At 45.2% G+C, this 18,125-nt stretch overlaps 1 protein-coding gene across 6 annotated transcripts in view; it reads left to right on the plus strand.

The window, feature by feature from the left end:
- PAK3 (p21 (RAC1) activated kinase 3) overlaps positions 1–17,578 on the plus strand; it is a 235,932-nt gene extending 218,354 nt beyond the window's left edge. For all 6 annotated transcript variants that reach the window (XM_064426873.1, XM_064426878.1, XM_064426877.1 and 3 more), the window contains 8 exons: positions 2,639–2,702; positions 6,390–6,438; positions 8,092–8,204; positions 9,079–9,196; positions 9,551–9,650; positions 10,072–10,268; positions 11,283–11,420; positions 12,956–17,578. In XM_064426873.1, the coding sequence (XP_064282943.1) occupies positions 2,639–2,702; positions 6,390–6,438; positions 8,092–8,204; positions 9,079–9,196; positions 9,551–9,650; positions 10,072–10,268; positions 11,283–11,420; positions 12,956–13,045 (869 nt within the window). In that variant the 3' untranslated portion in view covers positions 13,046–17,578. The remainder of the gene's footprint in view (positions 1–2,638; positions 2,703–6,389; positions 6,439–8,091; positions 8,205–9,078; positions 9,197–9,550; positions 9,651–10,071; positions 10,269–11,282; positions 11,421–12,955) is intronic.
- Positions 17,579–18,125: the final 547 nt, after the last annotated feature.

Consider the following 18,125-nt stretch of genomic DNA (forward strand, 5'->3'; position numbering starts at 1 on the left):
GAGTTTTATTAGTGAGTAAAGACTGTAATATTGAGATAAGATCAAATAAAATTCTGTCTGTAATGAAATCATGACTATGTTCCTCTGATAACTATAAAACAGAGCTGGCCCAATTCAGCTTTCTTATCCACTTAATTTAGGACTTGATAAAGGAAAATGCTTAAAGACATCAAAATAGCTGATAGGTTTATCTTTTGTCCAGAGCAGGGAGTGCTTGTCTGAGTAGGAGCTGTGTACCTGTCACTTTGTTGATTTTAATGCTGTAATGTTTGATGTACATTGGCTTAAGTACAGGGAGCCAGCCACAAACAACTGCCTTAGAAAAGCAGCTACTCAAGTCTTGAGGAAAAACTCTGGAAATCTGAACTTCAAAATTAGTGGCAAATTTGGGAAATAATTTTAAAAAATCTTTCTTCTTCAATCCTTCTGTGTATTTTCTGAAGTGAATGAACTTCCATGAACTTCTGATAGCTGTTCTAGTAGATACACCATTCCATTAACTTGCTGAAAATAGCACTTCACCAGGTACTGGCAGCACAGTGTTTTTCCTGTTATTCTGCCCAGTACAGAATTAGAGCAGTGTTTGATTTACTGCTGCAGAGCTCATGGGGTTGTGAGCCACGGGGTGTGAGACAGTCCCATGTGGGACAGTCTGGCCCCATCACCCATTGTGGACTTCATGCCACTGACAGCTGAAGTTAAACCTTGCCCTGTTTGACACCTTCTTGCCCATTTGGAAATGCTAGGAATCCAATGGGAAGGAAAAAAAGCAGTAATTAGGATATTTTGTTTGTGTCTGATGAAAGAGCCAAAATCTGATAGACTCAAACAAAACTTAAGGCTTAATTAAATAAACAGTACTGGTTTTTCTGGTCTGGTAGTTTCCTTGACAGAATGCAAACAATGAAGCCTAAGGTGGTGGCTCAATGCAAATGTCTTATAAGGACTTACCTTGGAACATACATCACAGAAATAGTTCAAGAAGATGAGTTCAGAAGGAAAGACTTCAGTGATCTGCAGCATATTTCCTTTGACTGATCTGGCTGTATCCCTGTATCACAAATACAAACGTGTATTTGTTTACCTGTGCATCCAGACCACAGCTAGATGATGCACCATTCTCTCTTAGTAGTCACAAACTCCTCTTCCCCCTGTCCAGGCCATTTGTATAGAACAGAGAGGTCTTTACCATCCAAATGGGCATCTGACTGGATGCCTAGCCAGGAATGCTGCCTGCCAGCACAGCAAGAAGACATCAGCATGGGCATCAGCACCATCTGGTACACTCCCTGCTAAAGCAATGTTGCAGCCCTTGGCAAGAGTGTTAATGGGAGCTGCAGGAGAAGAGGTTTCCTTTGCCCCACATGCTCACTCCCCTTGCCTGGTGCTCTGGGAACACCAGCCAGGGCTGATGGCAGGGTGAGCCTGCCTACTGCCTGGGATGCCCACAGTCTCAAGAGCCCTGAAGTGGTCGTGCCCTGCTGTGCCAATCTGCAGGAGTCAGGTGGATTGGAGTGTCAGGAGCCCAAGCTGAGGAACCTTCAGAGCCTGGTTAACTTCTCATAGTTTCATCTTGCTGAAACACGAGGCATAAACCAAAGCTCATTCTACTTCTCTAGGGCAGGTCTTCACTACAAAATAACTCTTCAGTAGAGAAGAGCATGACTAGAGGACTCTGGGACTCCCTTCTAGCTGACTAGAAGGAGGGATAGGAGATCAGAAGGTATAAACCTCGTGATCCCACTGTGGAGCTTGACCATCCCACTGCTGTGGCATGGAGCTTCCAGGAGGCAGCAGCCCCTTGTTTGGTCTGTCTTCTGCATCATATCAGCTGGGCTCAGGATCAGCATCCCTTTGGGCAGCTGTCTGTGTCACAGCAGTGCCCCAGGAGCACTGCTGTCCTTGTTAGCCATCCTGCTGGAGATGTTTCAGGAGAACATGAACACAGTGTGTGTGTGGTGGTGAGAGGGCGAGTCCAGTGTGAGTGACGGGGCTGTGTCACATTGAAAACCAGCAGTGGGGTTCTTGAAATGGTGCAGGGCAGGACTGCCTTCAGAACTTAGCCTGGAAACCAGTGATGGGGGCCCTGGTTCTGAAACCCCATCATTCTTGATGGTGAAATGAGATGCTGTTCACTGCAAACATTGAGGCATTCTTTTGGCAAACTGCTGAAAGGTTGAGATGATCTCCTCCTCTCCTGGAAGCACTTGCAATACTCCTCCTGTCCCAAAAATGGTAGCTGTTCGTAAAAAAGTGAACACATTTAATCTTCAGAAGTAGTAAACCTTTTGTTGAATCACAGTGTGTTTATTCCCAAGAAAATACAGGCACTGTTGTTCCAGCTCTCCTTAATGTTTGTAGAGGACAAACAAGAGGCTTGCATTGGTGCCTCTTGTTTTCTGATCTCTGTCTGTTCTGAATGTTTCTCCTTGTGTTTAGTTTCTTGTCAGGGTAACCTTAAAGGACTGTAGCAAATCCGTGTTTATGGAGGCCGTCTGTGCTGTGGAGCTGTGTCTGTTGTTGCTACCCAGCTGACCACAAATGGCTCAAAGCCCCAGACATTGGGGCTGCATTTCAGATCTGCTGGAAGGTAGAATCTCTGTTTTGAAGTGAGAATCTTGCATTTTTTTTCTTTCAGGGAGCATTGTGAGTGTGGGAGATCCTAAGAAGAAATACACTCGATTTGAAAAAATTGGCCAAGGGTAAGTCATATCCCAGTTACTTGTGCAAAGCCATGGGCCAGGTATTTTGCTGGTGGAGCATCAAGCATGAAGATAGGCAAGCTCCAAACATGTTCAGATATGATCAGGTTTAGATCCTCCTGTCTCTCAGTACTGATCAGAATTTATAACTGTGGTCAAAAGTAATTGAAAGACAGCTTGATACTGACAGAATCTTATCTGCAGCAAGGAGAAAGGCCTGAAAGATCTCTTGTCCCTCAAGTGTATGGCTCTTGTTTGCTTATTTTCTTAGGAGAAAACATTTTTGTATGTCTCAAAATAATATGACCATGCTGAAGAAAGGAGAAAAAACATTATTACCTAAAAGAGTAACTTACCACCTGACTAGCTGTCAGCTGATGGCTCTCAATAATGTTTATTTCAAATATTTGCTTCAAATAATATTCACTGATCAGGTTTATAACCACATAGTTTAGAAATTGAAACCAGAGATGAAATAATAAGCTCTTCTTTCTAGCAGGGGTGGTAAAACCCAAAAATTCAGTAATAGACACAGTGCTAATGCACTTCAGAGGAAAATATATCATCTGTCACATGGCAGATCCCTTGTGGATCCTGTGGGTTCTAGGCATTTTTTGAAAACAATCACCCAAGCCATTCCGTTTTGAAACCCAGCTTTGCTAACTGTAAATTGGATTAATTTGAAATATTTCCTATGTGAGGAGGCAAGAACAAAAGAACTTACCTCAAAATTAGGTATCTGACTTGCATTTTAAATATGGACTGCCTGCACCATTGGCGTTTCCTTGGCAGTGTTGCTGTTCCAGGAGGACTGGCACCATCTGTGTGACACCAGGACACTGCTGTCAGTGTAGGACAGAAGCTGTTCACTGGCATCAGGAGATATTTTCCTGCCTTAACTGTTTGTGAGGTCGGAGCTCAGAGTAACCTGTTGCTAACCTGGAATGGTTAATGTACTGCAGAAAGGCTGACACACCCATGCTCTTTCTCTGGCAGGTTTTATCTTAGATCTCTCTGATTTGGTAGGGCCCTTGTAGGAAGATGTTTATGCTCCATTCATTGTATGAAAACCCTTTCTCAAATTCCAACTTGCTTCCTATCCGAAGCTTTGGTTCTTACTGTCATTTGTAAAATGTCAGTGGAAACTTCAAGCTGTGCCTGTCTCTTAGAAAAGCGGTGTCAGCTGAACAAATGAGAGCAGAATAAACATGTGTGTGAAGCAGATTATTGCTGTCACTGTGAGAAGGTGACCATCACCCTCATGGTCTCCTATTTTCATAGTCCAAGGAGTGAGCTTGTACAAAGGTGCCTTGACAACTGGTGGACAGACAAGTGGCCTAAAGGGGTATCTAAATGGATTTCCTCCAGCTTTTAGTACAGCCTGAAGATTGCATAGCCTCCTTGGAGAGGAGTGTGCTGCCATAACTAGTTCATGCCTCTAACACTGCAGGCCAACTTGCTGTGATAGGAAAAGATCCTAAAGAGAAAGATCACCAGAAAGGTAATCAAACAGGATGATCAGGAGCATCCAAAGTGCTGCATGGCTGGGGTTTGGGTGTCTGCAGCAGTGCTGGGCTGTGGCACTGCCTCAGCAGTGCTGATGAGCTCAGTTAATGCAGGTGCCAGTTCCTGAGCCTCCACCTCTGCAATGAGTTGGGTACAGCTGTGCCAAAGGCAAGTGTTGTAGTGTTGGAAGTGAGCAGGTTTTTAGTAGCTGCTAATGAGAGCAAGGCAGGGAGAGGTGTGGCTGCTCAGAGAGCTGCACATAGAGAGCAGCTGCTTATGTGAGGAAAAGCAAGTGGCCAGCACCTTGCACCTCATGGCTTCATACAGCTGGGAAGTTAAGAAAGACTTGATGGTTTTACAGCCACTTTGCAGTGAATAGCAGTCAGTAGGCCTGTGCTGCAGAACAGGTCAGTACTGAGTACCTGTTTTGTCCTCTGTCTCCTGCTGGGGACTGAAAATGTTGCTGACACCAGAGGAAACTTAGTTTTAACTAGCACTTGATAAAGAGGTTGTGTTTGCTCAAGCAGTGTTAGCTCTTGTAGCAAGACAAATTAGTGTGGAGCCATCAGCAGCCTGGTTAGTACTGCACTGCATCACAGTGACACAGATCTAATGGTGAGTCCTGGCACTTGCCTAACTGCAGTAAAGACCAGGGGCTGCAGAACACACTAAAAGTTACTGCTCAGAAATTAGTTACTTAGAAGGAAAAGTTTGTAATGGAGAATTGCAAAGCCTTTGCAATTAATTCACAGCTTTACTTAAATTACCTTTATCTAAACTCCTCACAAGTAGGTGGCCTGGAGCATTCCAAAAGCATTCTAATTTCAGGAGCTGTTTTGAAATAAAGCCTGATACGACTTTGCTCAGGAGAATCATCACAGTGTTAGCAATTCTGAATAAATGTTGTTGACTTCTTATGAAAACAAATTGGATTAATCTTGTCAATTAGTCATAGGAAAATGCATTTGCCTTTATATTAAAAGAATGCATAGCATGCCCAATGAGAACATTGCTCTCAATGCAGACATAAGGTCTCTCTGTTGAATTAAACTGCTTCTGAAATATTTCAGCCTGCAGGTAAACAAACAAGCCAGGGGATCATGTGAGAAGGAGCAAACTCATTTTGGCACTTTCAGTCACTGGGACACTTGCAGGATGCACATTCCTGCTTGTGAGAATTCCCTCCCTGGCTCTCCACTGCTTCACTGCTCCTCACTGTCACTCAGACATGGGCTTAAGTGATGGCAGTGTAAAGCTGTGGTTTAGCTTAGAAGGAAGGGTTTTCAAGCCCCTGGTTGCTTTGAAACCCAAAGGAATTGCCTCTGACTGGGGCCTTTTCAGCCCTTCATGTCATTGTGGGGAAGAACATATTTGAAGGAGAGGCAGATGGCAAACCAAACCCCACCCTGTCTAGTCTGCAGGTGAGCACACTATTTATTTCTGGTGGCTCTACAACACAACCTATGTGTGCCACGGAAGCTACACATGGACACCATGAAGAGTCCTTCCCATGTCAGGTGCACTCAGCTGAAGCAGCTGCCAACAGTTCTTGACACACAAAGAAGCTCTCTAAGAATCCTCTGTTCTGAGTCCTCAGTTTGTGTGTGAAATAATAGATGCCTTAACCTGCTCTAGCTGTGACCTTGCAGAATGGCTGGAAAATTGTTTACTTGCATGCTGGAGAAAGCTGTATTTAGATCTTTTCCTCAAATGGCTGTCATATGTTCAGGGTTCTCAGAGTGACTGTGTGACATTGCCTGAGTTTGGCAGATGGATTCAATTTAAAGGTGTGAGAAGGCCCAACTGCATTTTGTGTTACATTTCATGGAAAAAACACACAGACACACAAAGCAAAAGGGGGAAAAAACTAAATTCACACAGCAAAATGGGTAAGAATTGAACATACTATTTTCCAGTTTTTGCAGACACTGCCTCCCCTGCCTTTAAGTTTTGAATAAAAATAATGTGATGTGTACACTGGACATTTGTACCAGCCCTTCTTCCTCATGTTGGACCTCAGTTTTCTCTGCATGGCAGAGGGTTGGTGAGCTGCCATGCTGTTGGCTGAGGAGTGGGTGAACCCTTACAAACACTCCAGGCAGCAGAGCTCTCCTGTCTGGGCCTGCTTTCACTCCCAGGGACTAAAGTGTTTCTCAGTTTCTCCTGCTGTTTTGTTTCTAGGGCTTCAGGAACTGTTTATACAGCGATTGACATCGCCACAGGACAAGAGGTAAGTGTCAAAAATCCCAGCAGATTCTGCAGCTGTTGAGTGCTTTCCCCTCTGCTGTGAGCTGTGGCTGGAGCTTTGGGTGCCCAGTAGAGCTTTCCTGCAAAGGCTGTTCTCCTGAAGCATGGACAAATGTCAACTGGCAAAATCCATCATCTGCTGTCTTCAGCTTTTCAGCGAAAGGTCTTTAAGGGCAGTGTGGTTCTGTGTCTCAGTAACTGAACACGTGCCGTGGCCATATGCTTTCCAGCAGCACTGGATCTGGGATTTTCATAAATGCCTGAAAAGAATTCCTAGAATCAGTAAGAGCCTTGGTACTCTCTGGAGTACCAGCTTGGCTGGATGCTTCGCCCATAGCTTTTAAGTCCAATTTTAGGAGATGAATTTTTTTACTTGCTCTGTCTTCAGGACAGGTTGGTGCTCTCCACAGTACTGTTGATCCCACCCTGGTACCATGTTATATTATTCCTGAATGGATTTTTTAATGGAGAGAAATCTGCTAAGAAATCCCAACAGGCTTTTGTGCCAATATGAAGTAGATATTTTTTATTGCCGGTATAAGTGTATCGGTTTAGAAATTGTTCTGTCTCTGTTCCCCACTGGACATCAAGTTGTGCTTTTCAGAGAATTTTGGTCTAGATACACAATTTAACTCTGTATCTTTATACCATAAAATCTGCCTGTGCATGTGCTCACAGACTGGTTAGCAATGCAACTTGTAAAAGATCTGTCATGATTAGAGGCCTTGGGAGAATGCTGGAGGTGGTCACAGATTCTCCTGTTGCTGTGAGGAATAAATAGCTTTGTTACATTGCTTGATTTGAGAAACACTTTGTCCATAGAACTGCCAGAAAAAAGGAGGGCAGTGGTATCTGTCTGAGGACACAGTCTCAGTCTTAATTACTAAATCTGTTAAGGCATCCTTGAGCTGAAGGCAGCTGCCATCATTCAGACCCAATTTTTCTCAATCCCAGGTTCAGACAGTTGCATGATTTGCCATTTGTTCCAACATGTGTTTGGTCGTAAAGTATAATGCAAGACATAATTAAGGATAAATCATGTATTGGGCTCAGTTTTGTGTTTCAGTCCTGCTGCAGCGGGTAAGAAGTCAGTTGTGTTTTGGTCTGGTCTCAGTGACAGTGATCATATTAGTGAAAAACAGACAAGGTCATGTCTCAGAGAGTCCCACTGCTCTTTGGGGATCCAGCTTCAGATTCCTGAATTCTCATCTCTGGCTCTCAGAAGAGATTCAGGTCTGAATCTTACTGGTAGTTCTTCACACCTGCTGTGCTGCATTTGGTAACCATACTGAAATTGGGGTCTGCAAGGGGTCTAAAAGTCCTAAGCCTTCCTTATAACCCTGGGCATATCCATAAAATACCAGTGCATGGATTATTTCTTTTTAGACAACTGTAAATGTAAACTGTGTTAAAGAGTGTTCTTTAGAGGAGCAGGTCAAAATTTCAGAAGTTGGGAAATGCTAGGATTGTTATTTTTCCTGTGGAACACCACCTGTAATCTATGTCTATGTTTCCTTTGTTATGTAATCAAGAATAGCAGGTGATACAATCAAAAATCATGTAGCTGTCCACTGCATGTTCATTCTGATCTTGTGCAACAGACTACTCAGGTTAATGGTTTTTAATGTCATTTTAGGTGGCCATAAAGCAAATGAATCTCCAACAGCAGCCCAAAAAGGAACTAATTATCAATGAAATCCTGGTCATGAGGGAAAATAAGAATCCCAATATTGTTAACTATTTAGACAGGTAAGTTGTTCTGGTATTATCAGGTGAATGTTCATTTACACTCTGCAGGCCAAAAGTTTAAAAACCCCTTTGATCACTGCAGAACATGGAGCTCTGTATTCTTTCTCTACTCATCTCCAGTGGATGGGAGGGGATTGCATTGGCTCTGCATTAGTCTTTTTTGGCATACATAGTTTGAAGTCACTTTTGAAAAACCTGGACCAGCCATATCTGACTAAGACAGCAGTCTGCCAGCTCCACGTTCCAAGTCTTTCCATGTTGTTTTGTTGTTCTGGGGTTTGTTTTTTTCTAAGTTTTTTTCAAAGTTAAGATTTTTTGTGTCTTGTGCAAAGTGCTGACAAACCATCCTAGAAATTCTTTCCTTTGGCTGGTTTCCACTATTTTCCATTGCTTAGTCAGGAAGACTTAAGTTCTTGTTTCCAGAAACACCTAATTTGACAGTTTTTTAATGGCCTTTGCTGTTTCTGAATGTATGTTTTGCAAGGTTTTCCAAACATTTGACCAACTTCAGTTCTCAGTGGTGCACACCCTCCTCCCATGGATAACTTTGAAAGTCATGTTGCCTCATTCCTGGGGTTAATGGTAGAATTCATGAGTTAAGATGATGAGCCAGCTGGTGGCATGTGTCCTGCTTCCAGATTTATCTTTGCTTGCTTAGCTTATTGAAGTGCATTCTTCACTTGCTTGTCACCTAAGATATCTCCTTTTAGACCATGCAGATTCCAAGAGCCATGTAACCTAGAAGGAGTGTCCTTTTCATTTTATTCTCTCTTCATTTGCAAGTGACCTGGAGACAAGAATCAGTTGCAGGTTATGATTATTCATTAGTTTGGCTATGCACATTCACCTCCACAGCATTGTTTTCTCCTTTCAGCTACCTTGTGGGTGATGAGCTGTGGGTGGTGATGGAGTACCTGGCTGGAGGCTCTCTAACCGATGTTGTCACCGAGACGTGTATGGATGAAGGACAGATTGCTGCTGTCTGTCGGGAGGTGAGGGATCCCACTTGTGCTTCTGTGTGCATGGACATGGTGATGCTTCTGCTTCTGTGGTGTTGTCATTGTACGGAGAAGAAAGAGCAGATCCACTGCAGCAGTCATTCTGTCTGTGTTTGCAGGGGACAGCCTGTAGCAACAATTGATGTTTCCCTTTCAAGAGCTAGTATGTGCCTTGCCCTAGAAATACATGACTCTAACAGTGTTGGAGCAGCAAGCTCTTCTCTTGGCTGCACTGTGTTCTGCCATTCCTCACCATTCCCCTAGGAAGGAAATCTCATAAAACCATTTATTTTCTCATGTGATGAAATTATGAATTTTTACCCATACATTTCTTTTTTCTCTTATCAGTGCCTGCAAGCCCTGGATTTCCTTCATTCCAACCAAGTGATCCACAGAGACATCAAAAGCGACAATATTCTTCTTGGGATGGACGGATCTGTCAAATTGAGTAGGTATTCTTGGTCACATGCAGCATTCCTGGATGTGGGTGGGGAGTCCTTGTGAGTGACAGCCAGTTCTCCAAAAGTGGTGCTGGTGGGAGCACCTGGACCTGCTGTGAGGGCACAGCTGCAACAGAGGTCCAGAGAGAAACAGGGTGTCAGGAGTGGCTTTGCTTTGTGTATGGCCCTTGCAGAGTGGAGGGAGTTACAGTCTAAAGCTTCAAATGATTAAGTAAAAGCTCGTGGATGAAACATGAGGGTTTCTCTAAGTGGCCAGTTCCATATTACCTTGGCTACAGCCCTGAGGAAACAACAGCATGGCTGCTTTTCCAGTTAGTTCCACAGTGCATTCTCAGACTTAAAGTGGGAGTTCTTTTTCTTGGTTTTGTAATTCAAGCTGACTTTAACAGTATTTGTTTTTCTCCTCAGCTGATTTTGGCTTCTGTGCTCAGATCACCCCCGAGCAGAGTAAACGGAGCACAATGGTGGGGACTCCTTACTGGATGGCACCAGAAGTTGTAACAAGAAAAGCATATGGCCCCAAGGTGGACATCTGGTCACTTGGGATTATGGCAATAGAAATGGTGGAAGGAGAACCTCCTTACCTTAACGAAAATCCTCTCAGGGTAGGGTGAAATATCAGATGCTGTTGTCTTTATAATTTGTGCCATATTTGGTCTTCCATGAGATTAAATCCCATTCACATCAGCTTGAACTAGTTCTACAAAGGCCCATTTCTAAAAATGTTCCTACAGCACATCAGCATCTGCTGTAGCTTTGATTGCATCACTGTGAGAACCTCAGAGGCAAAGTGACATGTACCTGTGCAGAAACTTGCCACTTCAGTCTTCAGCAATGCTTGAAATTTCTCATGCCCTTTCTGAACTCTCTTTGAGCTGTATCTCCAAATTACAAAAATCTTAAAGTGCCATGCTTTTCCAGTTGGGGAATTTTTATGATAAGCATTGGAGCTGTACCTGCAGGCACAAACCTCTCGTCAGTGTCAGACCAGTGCTAATTGATTACCTGAACCTTCCAGGAAAGATCACTGGTTCTAATAATGCAAAATTATTTATTATCAAACACACTTCTATGTTTGTGCATGCAACTTGACATGTCTTTTGAACGTGAGACTGCAAATGTTTCTGTTTTTTTATCCAAGGTATAAGCTGATGGATTTCTTTTTCTTTTTTATCCAGTAACCAATTTTTATCAAGAACAGAGCAAAAAACTTGATTAATTTTGTTTTATGGAAGCCATACTTTATTGATCAGGGAGCACTGCACAGATGCATTTTGTGTAATAATCCTTTGAAATAATGTATTTAGACCACACTGACTCTTTAAAATGGCCTGTAAAGCTGTGTCAACACTTGGAGAAGGAAAATGTGCCGATGTAGTTCCTCCTAACCAAGTCAGCCAATGAAATCAGCTGTCAAGGCAAGATCATTTTGGTGCTGGGATAGCTGTGACTGCATCAGGGTTTTTTTGGGGATTTTTTTGTTGTTCTTGATTTATGAAAGTCATCTCCAGCCCTCTGCCAGAGAGGAAACTTCCAGTGGAGATTGGAGCTTAAAAATAGGGTCTGTGTGAGTATTTCTGGGTATGAATGAAACAGTCTTGTGTCTCCTTTGTCTCCAGGCACTGTATCTGATAGCTACAAACGGGACACCGGAGCTGCAGAACCCAGAGCGGCTCTCGGCCGTGTTCCGAGACTTCCTTAACTGCTGCCTGGAGATGGACGTGGACAGGCGAGGGTCTGCCAAGGAGCTGCTGCAGGTAACGTGGGGAGCAGCTGCAGGTGAAACAGATGTCCAAGGGATCCGTTTTCACATCAAATAACAGCATCAGCTGGCTCCCCCACATATTAGCCTCCAGTCTTGGTGCTTTCCAATGAAAACTAAGTAGAATCCTGTAATGGTTTTGGTTGGAAGAGACCTTTAAAGGTCATCTAGTCTGACTGAGCTGGGATCTCTTAAACTAGGTCATGTCTTTCAGAGCCCCATCTGACCTGGCCTTGAATGTTTCCAGAGAGGGACTTCCACCTACAACATCATCCCTGGGTAACCTGTACCAGTGTTTCACTACTCTCCTTGTAAACAATTTCTTAATTAGATCAAATCTAAATTGATCATCTTTGGGTCAATCCCTCTTGATCTGTTGCAACAGGCCCTGCTAAAAAATGTTTCCCCAACTTACTTACAAGCCTTCTTTTGAAGTATTGGAGAGTTGCAAGGTGAGGTCTCCCCAGGACCTGCCCTTCTCCAGGCTGAACAAGCCTGGCTCTCTCAGCCTTTCCTCAGAGGAAATATGCTCTGTCTCCAGGTCATTTCTGTGGCCCTGTTTTGTACTTTTGGGAGTAAATTCAGTTTTAATTCTTGGCAAAAGAACTGAAGTAGAATGATATCAGGTATAGAGGCCTGAAATGGTGTTGGTGAGGGAGGAACCCAGTAAAAGCAGTCCCAGCCAAGCTGTCAGAGATTTGGCTGTGGGAAGGAGGAGGCTGTGAGGAGAACACTCCGAGCCTCAGGGGAGGCCCCAGCTTGTCCCTCCTGCTCCTCTCTTAGAGGTTTCTGCCACCCAAAACAGGTAAAGCTGAACAGGTAAAGCTAAACAGGTAAAGCTGAACAGGACTTTTCCCAGCCCTCTTTGCTTCCTGGCTCAGTCAAGCTGCTTGAGGTTTGCTGCCAGGTTTTGTGGCAGAGAGAGAGCTGCCGAACACGCCACTTGACTGTCAGGAAGGAAGGTGCCAATCAGCACAGGAGGGCCAGGGGATGGAAAGGTATTGCTCTCCCTGCAAGCCAGAGCTGAGTCCATCAGCACTCTGCCACTTTTCTCCCTGCTCCTGACTTGCTGCTGAAAACCTCTACCTCAGTACAGGTCTTGAGAAAACACGTGAGCCTAAATCCTAGTGGGTTAATAATTTCTTAGAGATATTGGAGTTTACTAAGGAATGACTTACACATATCTTTTTTGACAATTAACACAGTTTGTGTTTTTAGAAAGGGGGAACCTAAGTGAGTCTTCTGAGTTTCCTGAAAGGAGCAAAGCTGTGGGGCAGCAAGCAGCATTGCCAGAGCACTGGCAGGGCAAAAATCCCAGCAGGCTGAAGACACCTGGAAAAATGGATTGATAGGTGTGTGGGCCCTGTTTGCCTGTGATAGCAGTGTCCTGGACATGAAGGTGGAAGTGCAGATGGTCCCCTCAGTGCTATTTCTGAGTATTTCTGGTAACGAGTGGAGTCCTGGTTGAGCCTGCGAGGAACCGAGTTTGGAAAGTAATGGTACCTTTCTTGTTTCTTTTCCTTTGGGCAGCATCCATTTTTAAAATTAGCCAAGCCGCTGTCGAGCCTGACCCCTCTGATCATCGCAGCGAAGGAAGCGATCAAGAACAGCAGCCGCTAGCGCTGCAGCTCGGCGCTGTGCCCTGCCAGCTCCGAGCAGGACTGAACACAAACTGGACAACCTCAACTCTCATGCTGCGGGACAGATGGATGGATGAACAAACCAACGGTCACAGTCATGGTGGTAGGACCACCCCAGTTCCTCAAGGAGTAAAAAAATTATCATTTGTCTTCTTCCTGCTTTCTGGCTCCTTAATTTATTTTTAAGATGAATCGGGGCTAAGGACAGAGAGGTAATGACAGAAAATGCTTTGCTGCCTCAATCATTTCCAAGGTAAAGCAAATTCAGTTGGAAGATTCCCTTCCTTCTCACCCTGTGAATAAGCTGTACATTCACTTTTAAATTGTCAGTTCTTTCTTAACGATGTAAAGTCGTGTTTATGGGGTTTTTGGTATGGTTTGGAATTGGAGAAGGGCAATGCTTCATTCATCAACTTCAGACTGCCTTTTGAATAAGGCCCACTTGCCAGTTTCTGCCCAGTTGTGGTACTTCTACATGAGGAAGAAAGTGCAATTGCATTTCCAACCAAAAAGGAATGAAGAGTGGGACAGCCAAAACATCCTGTGGAGATAAGGCGTTCAGCTGGGACTGTGTAGTGGTTTGGTTCTTGCCAATTGGATTTGTACCCCTGACTGCAATCTCGTTGCCCGGGTGAGAGTCTTACTCAGCTGAAGCAGCAGAAAGATCACTCGGTGTGCTCAGAACAGGTTTGTCTGATGCAAAGCTGTCAGAGCAATGTGAGGGGAGAGTGGACCCAGCTGTGCCTGGGGCTGAGCCCCAGCAGAGCCCAGAGCAGCCTGAGCATCGGCAGAGCCAGGCTGGAAGGAGGCACTGCTAGTGACAAGTGGCAGCAGCCTGGCCGTGGGTGCCTCTTCCTGGGACAGGGCTAATCCTCCCATCTCAGAGGCAAACTGGGTGGGGGCTGTTCTCCAGGGAAATCGTGGCCATGCTGAGAAATGCACAGCCTGGTGGGATTGGCCATCCTGAGTCTCTGCAGGAGTAGAGAAGAGCAAACAGAGCAGAGCAGTGGTGTCACTTCTGAGGGTGCCTGTTCTTCTCCCAGCTGTCTCGTAGCTCCTGGGAAAGGTTCCTAGTGTCTGCAGAATCCTCAGCAGAGAGGGAGGGGACCAGGCTGCTCTGCAGGCTCCTGTACAGATGAGCATCCTTTAGGCACAGGAGTTCTGCCCTGGGAGCCGAGGCTGACACAGGGAGCAACCTGCACAGTTCAGATCTGCAGGAGCCAGTGCAGCAGCCAGCTCGGGAAGAAAGCGCCTTAAAACCTGGAGTTGTGCACTGAGCAAGATCAAAGGTGTGAAATGCCAAGTGGAATTAATTGCAGAATTGGAGGCACCAGGCCAGCCTGCGTTCTGCTGTCCTACGTATGGCAAGCACTGCGCAATGAAGCTCTTGAGTTGCTGCAAGAGATGGAATTGGGGATGTGCCTGAGGATTGTGCTTGACTAGTCAGCAGATTTGGAAGGGAGCAGAATACTTTCAGTATACAATTTGTGTTTTATTTATTTGTTTCTGAAAGACACAGTGTGGCTTCACTCAGTAAAAGCATTTGCATGGCGTATTTGTTGCTGTATTTTAGGAGTACAACTCATTCAAGATCTTCAAAACAGCAACTGAAGCAACATGCACTCAGTGAGCAAAAAAACCCCCACAGTAAAACAGCTTTCTGCTATAGATCTTCACATTGACCTGGTCCTGCAAAGGGTTAAGTAGCCTTTAAGGTACTCACTGTCTTCGTGTCTGGCCAGCAGGAATGAAGGATGCTTGGGCTGTTCTTGGATCAGGCCAGGAGCGTGTCTAGCTTTGGCATCCTGTTTAGTTGCAGTCTTTGTGTGGCAAGTGTCCTTACTGCTGCTCCCCGTGCTCACGCTGGCCACCGCAGTGTCCTTGGCAGAGACAGCCCTCCTTGAGTTACCACAGCTAAGTAGAAATTAACTTTTCTTCATTTCCTGGGGAGCACAACAGGTCCAGTTTTTCAGATGGCCAAATAACACACCAAGGCAAGCAGCTCTGGTTTCCTGGACTGGGAGAACATTGGGAAGAGCTGAGGAAGCCACCAGGAGCCCACAGCTGGAGCAACAGTGGTTGACAGGAGCTGGAGCAATGGCAGCCAAGCTTTCCCCCCTAAAAGAAGCCCCTGGGGAGTGAGAGTGGCCAGGAGAGGCTGACAGGCCACAGCACAGCAGATGGTGCAGAAGAGTGTGCAGGAAGGTGCTGAAGCCCTGCCAGCTTGACCAGGGAGCAATGGTGTCCCCCCCACAGAAAGCCATGGCTTCTCTAAGTCCTGCACCCACCACAATCCATGCAGCGACCCAGACAGAGCTCTGGTGGGATTGGGCTGCCAGCCAGCTGTCAGCTGCAGGCTGTGCCCTGCTCTTAGGCCAGTCCTGGTGGCAGCAGCATGAGTACAGCTGTGGGACATGTGCCCAGCCAGAGGAACTCCTCCACTTTGGGCCAGAGCTACAGCAGGAGGTGAACAGGGGCAGGAGTATCCAAGCTCACTGAGCCCCTTTCCATCTTTTACCAGCAGTCCTGGCTAAGGGGGACATGCCAGGTGATTGGACTACAGCAAACGTGACATTGATCTACACGAAGACCTGGAAGGAGGATCTTGGGAACTACAGCTCTGTCACCCTGACCTCAGTGCTTGGAAAAGTCATGGAGCAGATCATCTGGAGTGCCATCCCATGGCACATACAGAGCAACCATGGGATCAGGCCCATCTAGTGTGGGTTTGTGATAGGCAGGTGCTGCCTGACCTGCCTGATCTCCTTTTGCAACAGCTTGACCTCCCTAGGGCACGAGGGGAACAGCTTTGGATGGGTCTCCCTGGAATTTAGTAAACCCTCTGCCAGTGTTTCCCACAGCTGTCTCCTGGAGAAACTGGCTGCTCATGGATACACTGTTCTCTGGGAAAAAAACCTGGATGGCTGGCTGGGCCCAGAGAGGTGTGGGCAGTGGAGTTACATCCAGCTGGGGCTGCCAGCAGGGGTGCACCAGGGCTGGGTGCTGGAGCCAGTTGTGTTCCATGTCTGTATCAGTGATCTGGATGAGGGGATCAAGGGCACCCTTGGGTAGCACCAAGCTGGGTTGGAGTGTTGATGTGCTGGAGAAGAAGGCTCTGCAGAGAGAGGGATCTGGTGAACAGGCTGGATTGCTGGTCCAAGGCCAGTTGGATGAGGTTCAACAAGGCAGTGTCAGATCCTGCACTTGGGTCACTGCAAGCCCCTGCAGCTCCAGGCTTGGGAGGGAGTGGCTGGAAAATGCCTGGTGGGAAAAGACCTGGGAGTGCTCATTGAGAGCAGCTGAACATAAGCCAGCAGTATGCAGCTACCTGAAAGGAGGCTGGAGCAGTGGGGGAATCAGCCTCTTTTCCCAAATAACAAGCAATGGGATGAGAGGAAATGGCTGCAAGTTGTGCCGGGGAAGGTTTAGATTGGATATAGGAAAAATCTCCTCACCAAAAGGATGGTCAGGCATTGGAACAGGCTGTGCAGGGCAGTGGCTGAGTCACCATCTCTGGAGGGATCTAAAAAGATTTGTAGATAGGGCACTTGGGGACAGGTTTAGTGGTGGGCTTGGCAGTGCTAGGTTGATGGTTGGACTCCATGAGCTCAGAAGTCTTTTCCAACATGAATGATTCTGTTCTGTTTAGAAGACTTTGTTTCTCTTGTGAGGTCCTGTTTTTGTCTGTCAGCTCAAGATCTGTGTCTGTAGGAGAAGATTCGTTGTGAAAGAGTAATTTGGGCTGGAGATGGGCTGCTCTCAATGTGTAAAGCATTCAGCAGGATGAAATATGTTTGTATTCCTGTAAGAAGTGAAGAAATGAGTGACAGTTTGGTTCCAGTATGTATTTTATTTTTTCCTATCCACAAAAGAACAGACAACCATCCTTTAAAAGGAAAGCACTTTGTAATGGTACATGTTTGCTGGACATACAGTCTACATACTTCTGTTGACAAACTACTCTATTTAATTGGGGAAGGGGGGAATTTCCTATTTATTTCCTTTACCTATAAGTATTTCAGCATCTCTGCTTCAAAAAAAACTCCACCGCCACGACTTTCCAGAAGACAGCAGGTACGAAAAATAAGGAAATCAAATGGTAGCTTTTGTTGTTTTAATCAGTGTATGCCTCAGCATACAGAATATTGTTGGCACTGACTTTTTAAAGACAGCCGCTGTCCTAAGAGGCCTTACTTTTAATTTTATTAAATACTGTATTCCTTTTTCTTTACATCAGCAAATCTAGAGTTTTTTCTTCTAAAGCAAATTCCTGGGAGGCAGACAAGATTCAGCAGAAAGGGTCTCTGCCTGTGGCTGTTTTCAGCATGGACTGTGCCTGCCCAGCTGAGACTGTATGACATGCCGGGAATGCACCTGCAGTGGCCCTGTGGCTCCGTGCCTGGGACAGTCTCTGGTGCTGATTCACACTCACTGATCCTGAAAGGTGGCAGCTGTGTTTGTATCCTCCCAGCCTGGATATTAAATGTAGAAAAGACACAAGTATTAAAAAAAACCCAAAAAACAACAATATAAACCCACAAAAATCCAGTCCTGAGGGGGTCAAGTCTTGTACATTATTTACAGGCTCAGAGAATATATTAGGATTGACAATAGCATTGACCTTGTAGAAAGGAAAGAGACAAATAGTGTAAAATCTCTGGAGCCACCTTGGGTTTTCTGACTGCTATCCTCAGATCAAGCAATTAGTTATATATATTTTTGAAGTATTAGAAGTAGTCTGTTTCTGTTGCAAAATGAAAACTAAAAGTTTCAGACACTTTTATTCCAAGGTTTTAAAAGATTGGTTAATTGTCTTCATTTTTTAATTAAACAGTGAAATACCATAACCAAGAACTTGACTATGATTCCCATCCCTGCAATGGAGACATGTGAAATGAACCCATAGCTCACTGTGGTTTAAATGTGTTTTGGGACAAAAGCATGGTAGCAGTAAAGTCAGGGAAGTTTGAGAAGCACAGAAGAGTTTATTTATTTAAGAAAAAAGAAAAAAAAAGATAACCATACCTATGTAAAATTCCATGCAGCTCCTGCATGCACTC

The sequence above is a fragment of the Passer domesticus genome, chromosome 7, assembly GCF_036417665.1.
Source record: "Passer domesticus isolate bPasDom1 chromosome 7, bPasDom1.hap1, whole genome shotgun sequence".
NCBI classification, from domain to species: domain Eukaryota; kingdom Metazoa; phylum Chordata; class Aves; order Passeriformes; family Passeridae; genus Passer; species Passer domesticus.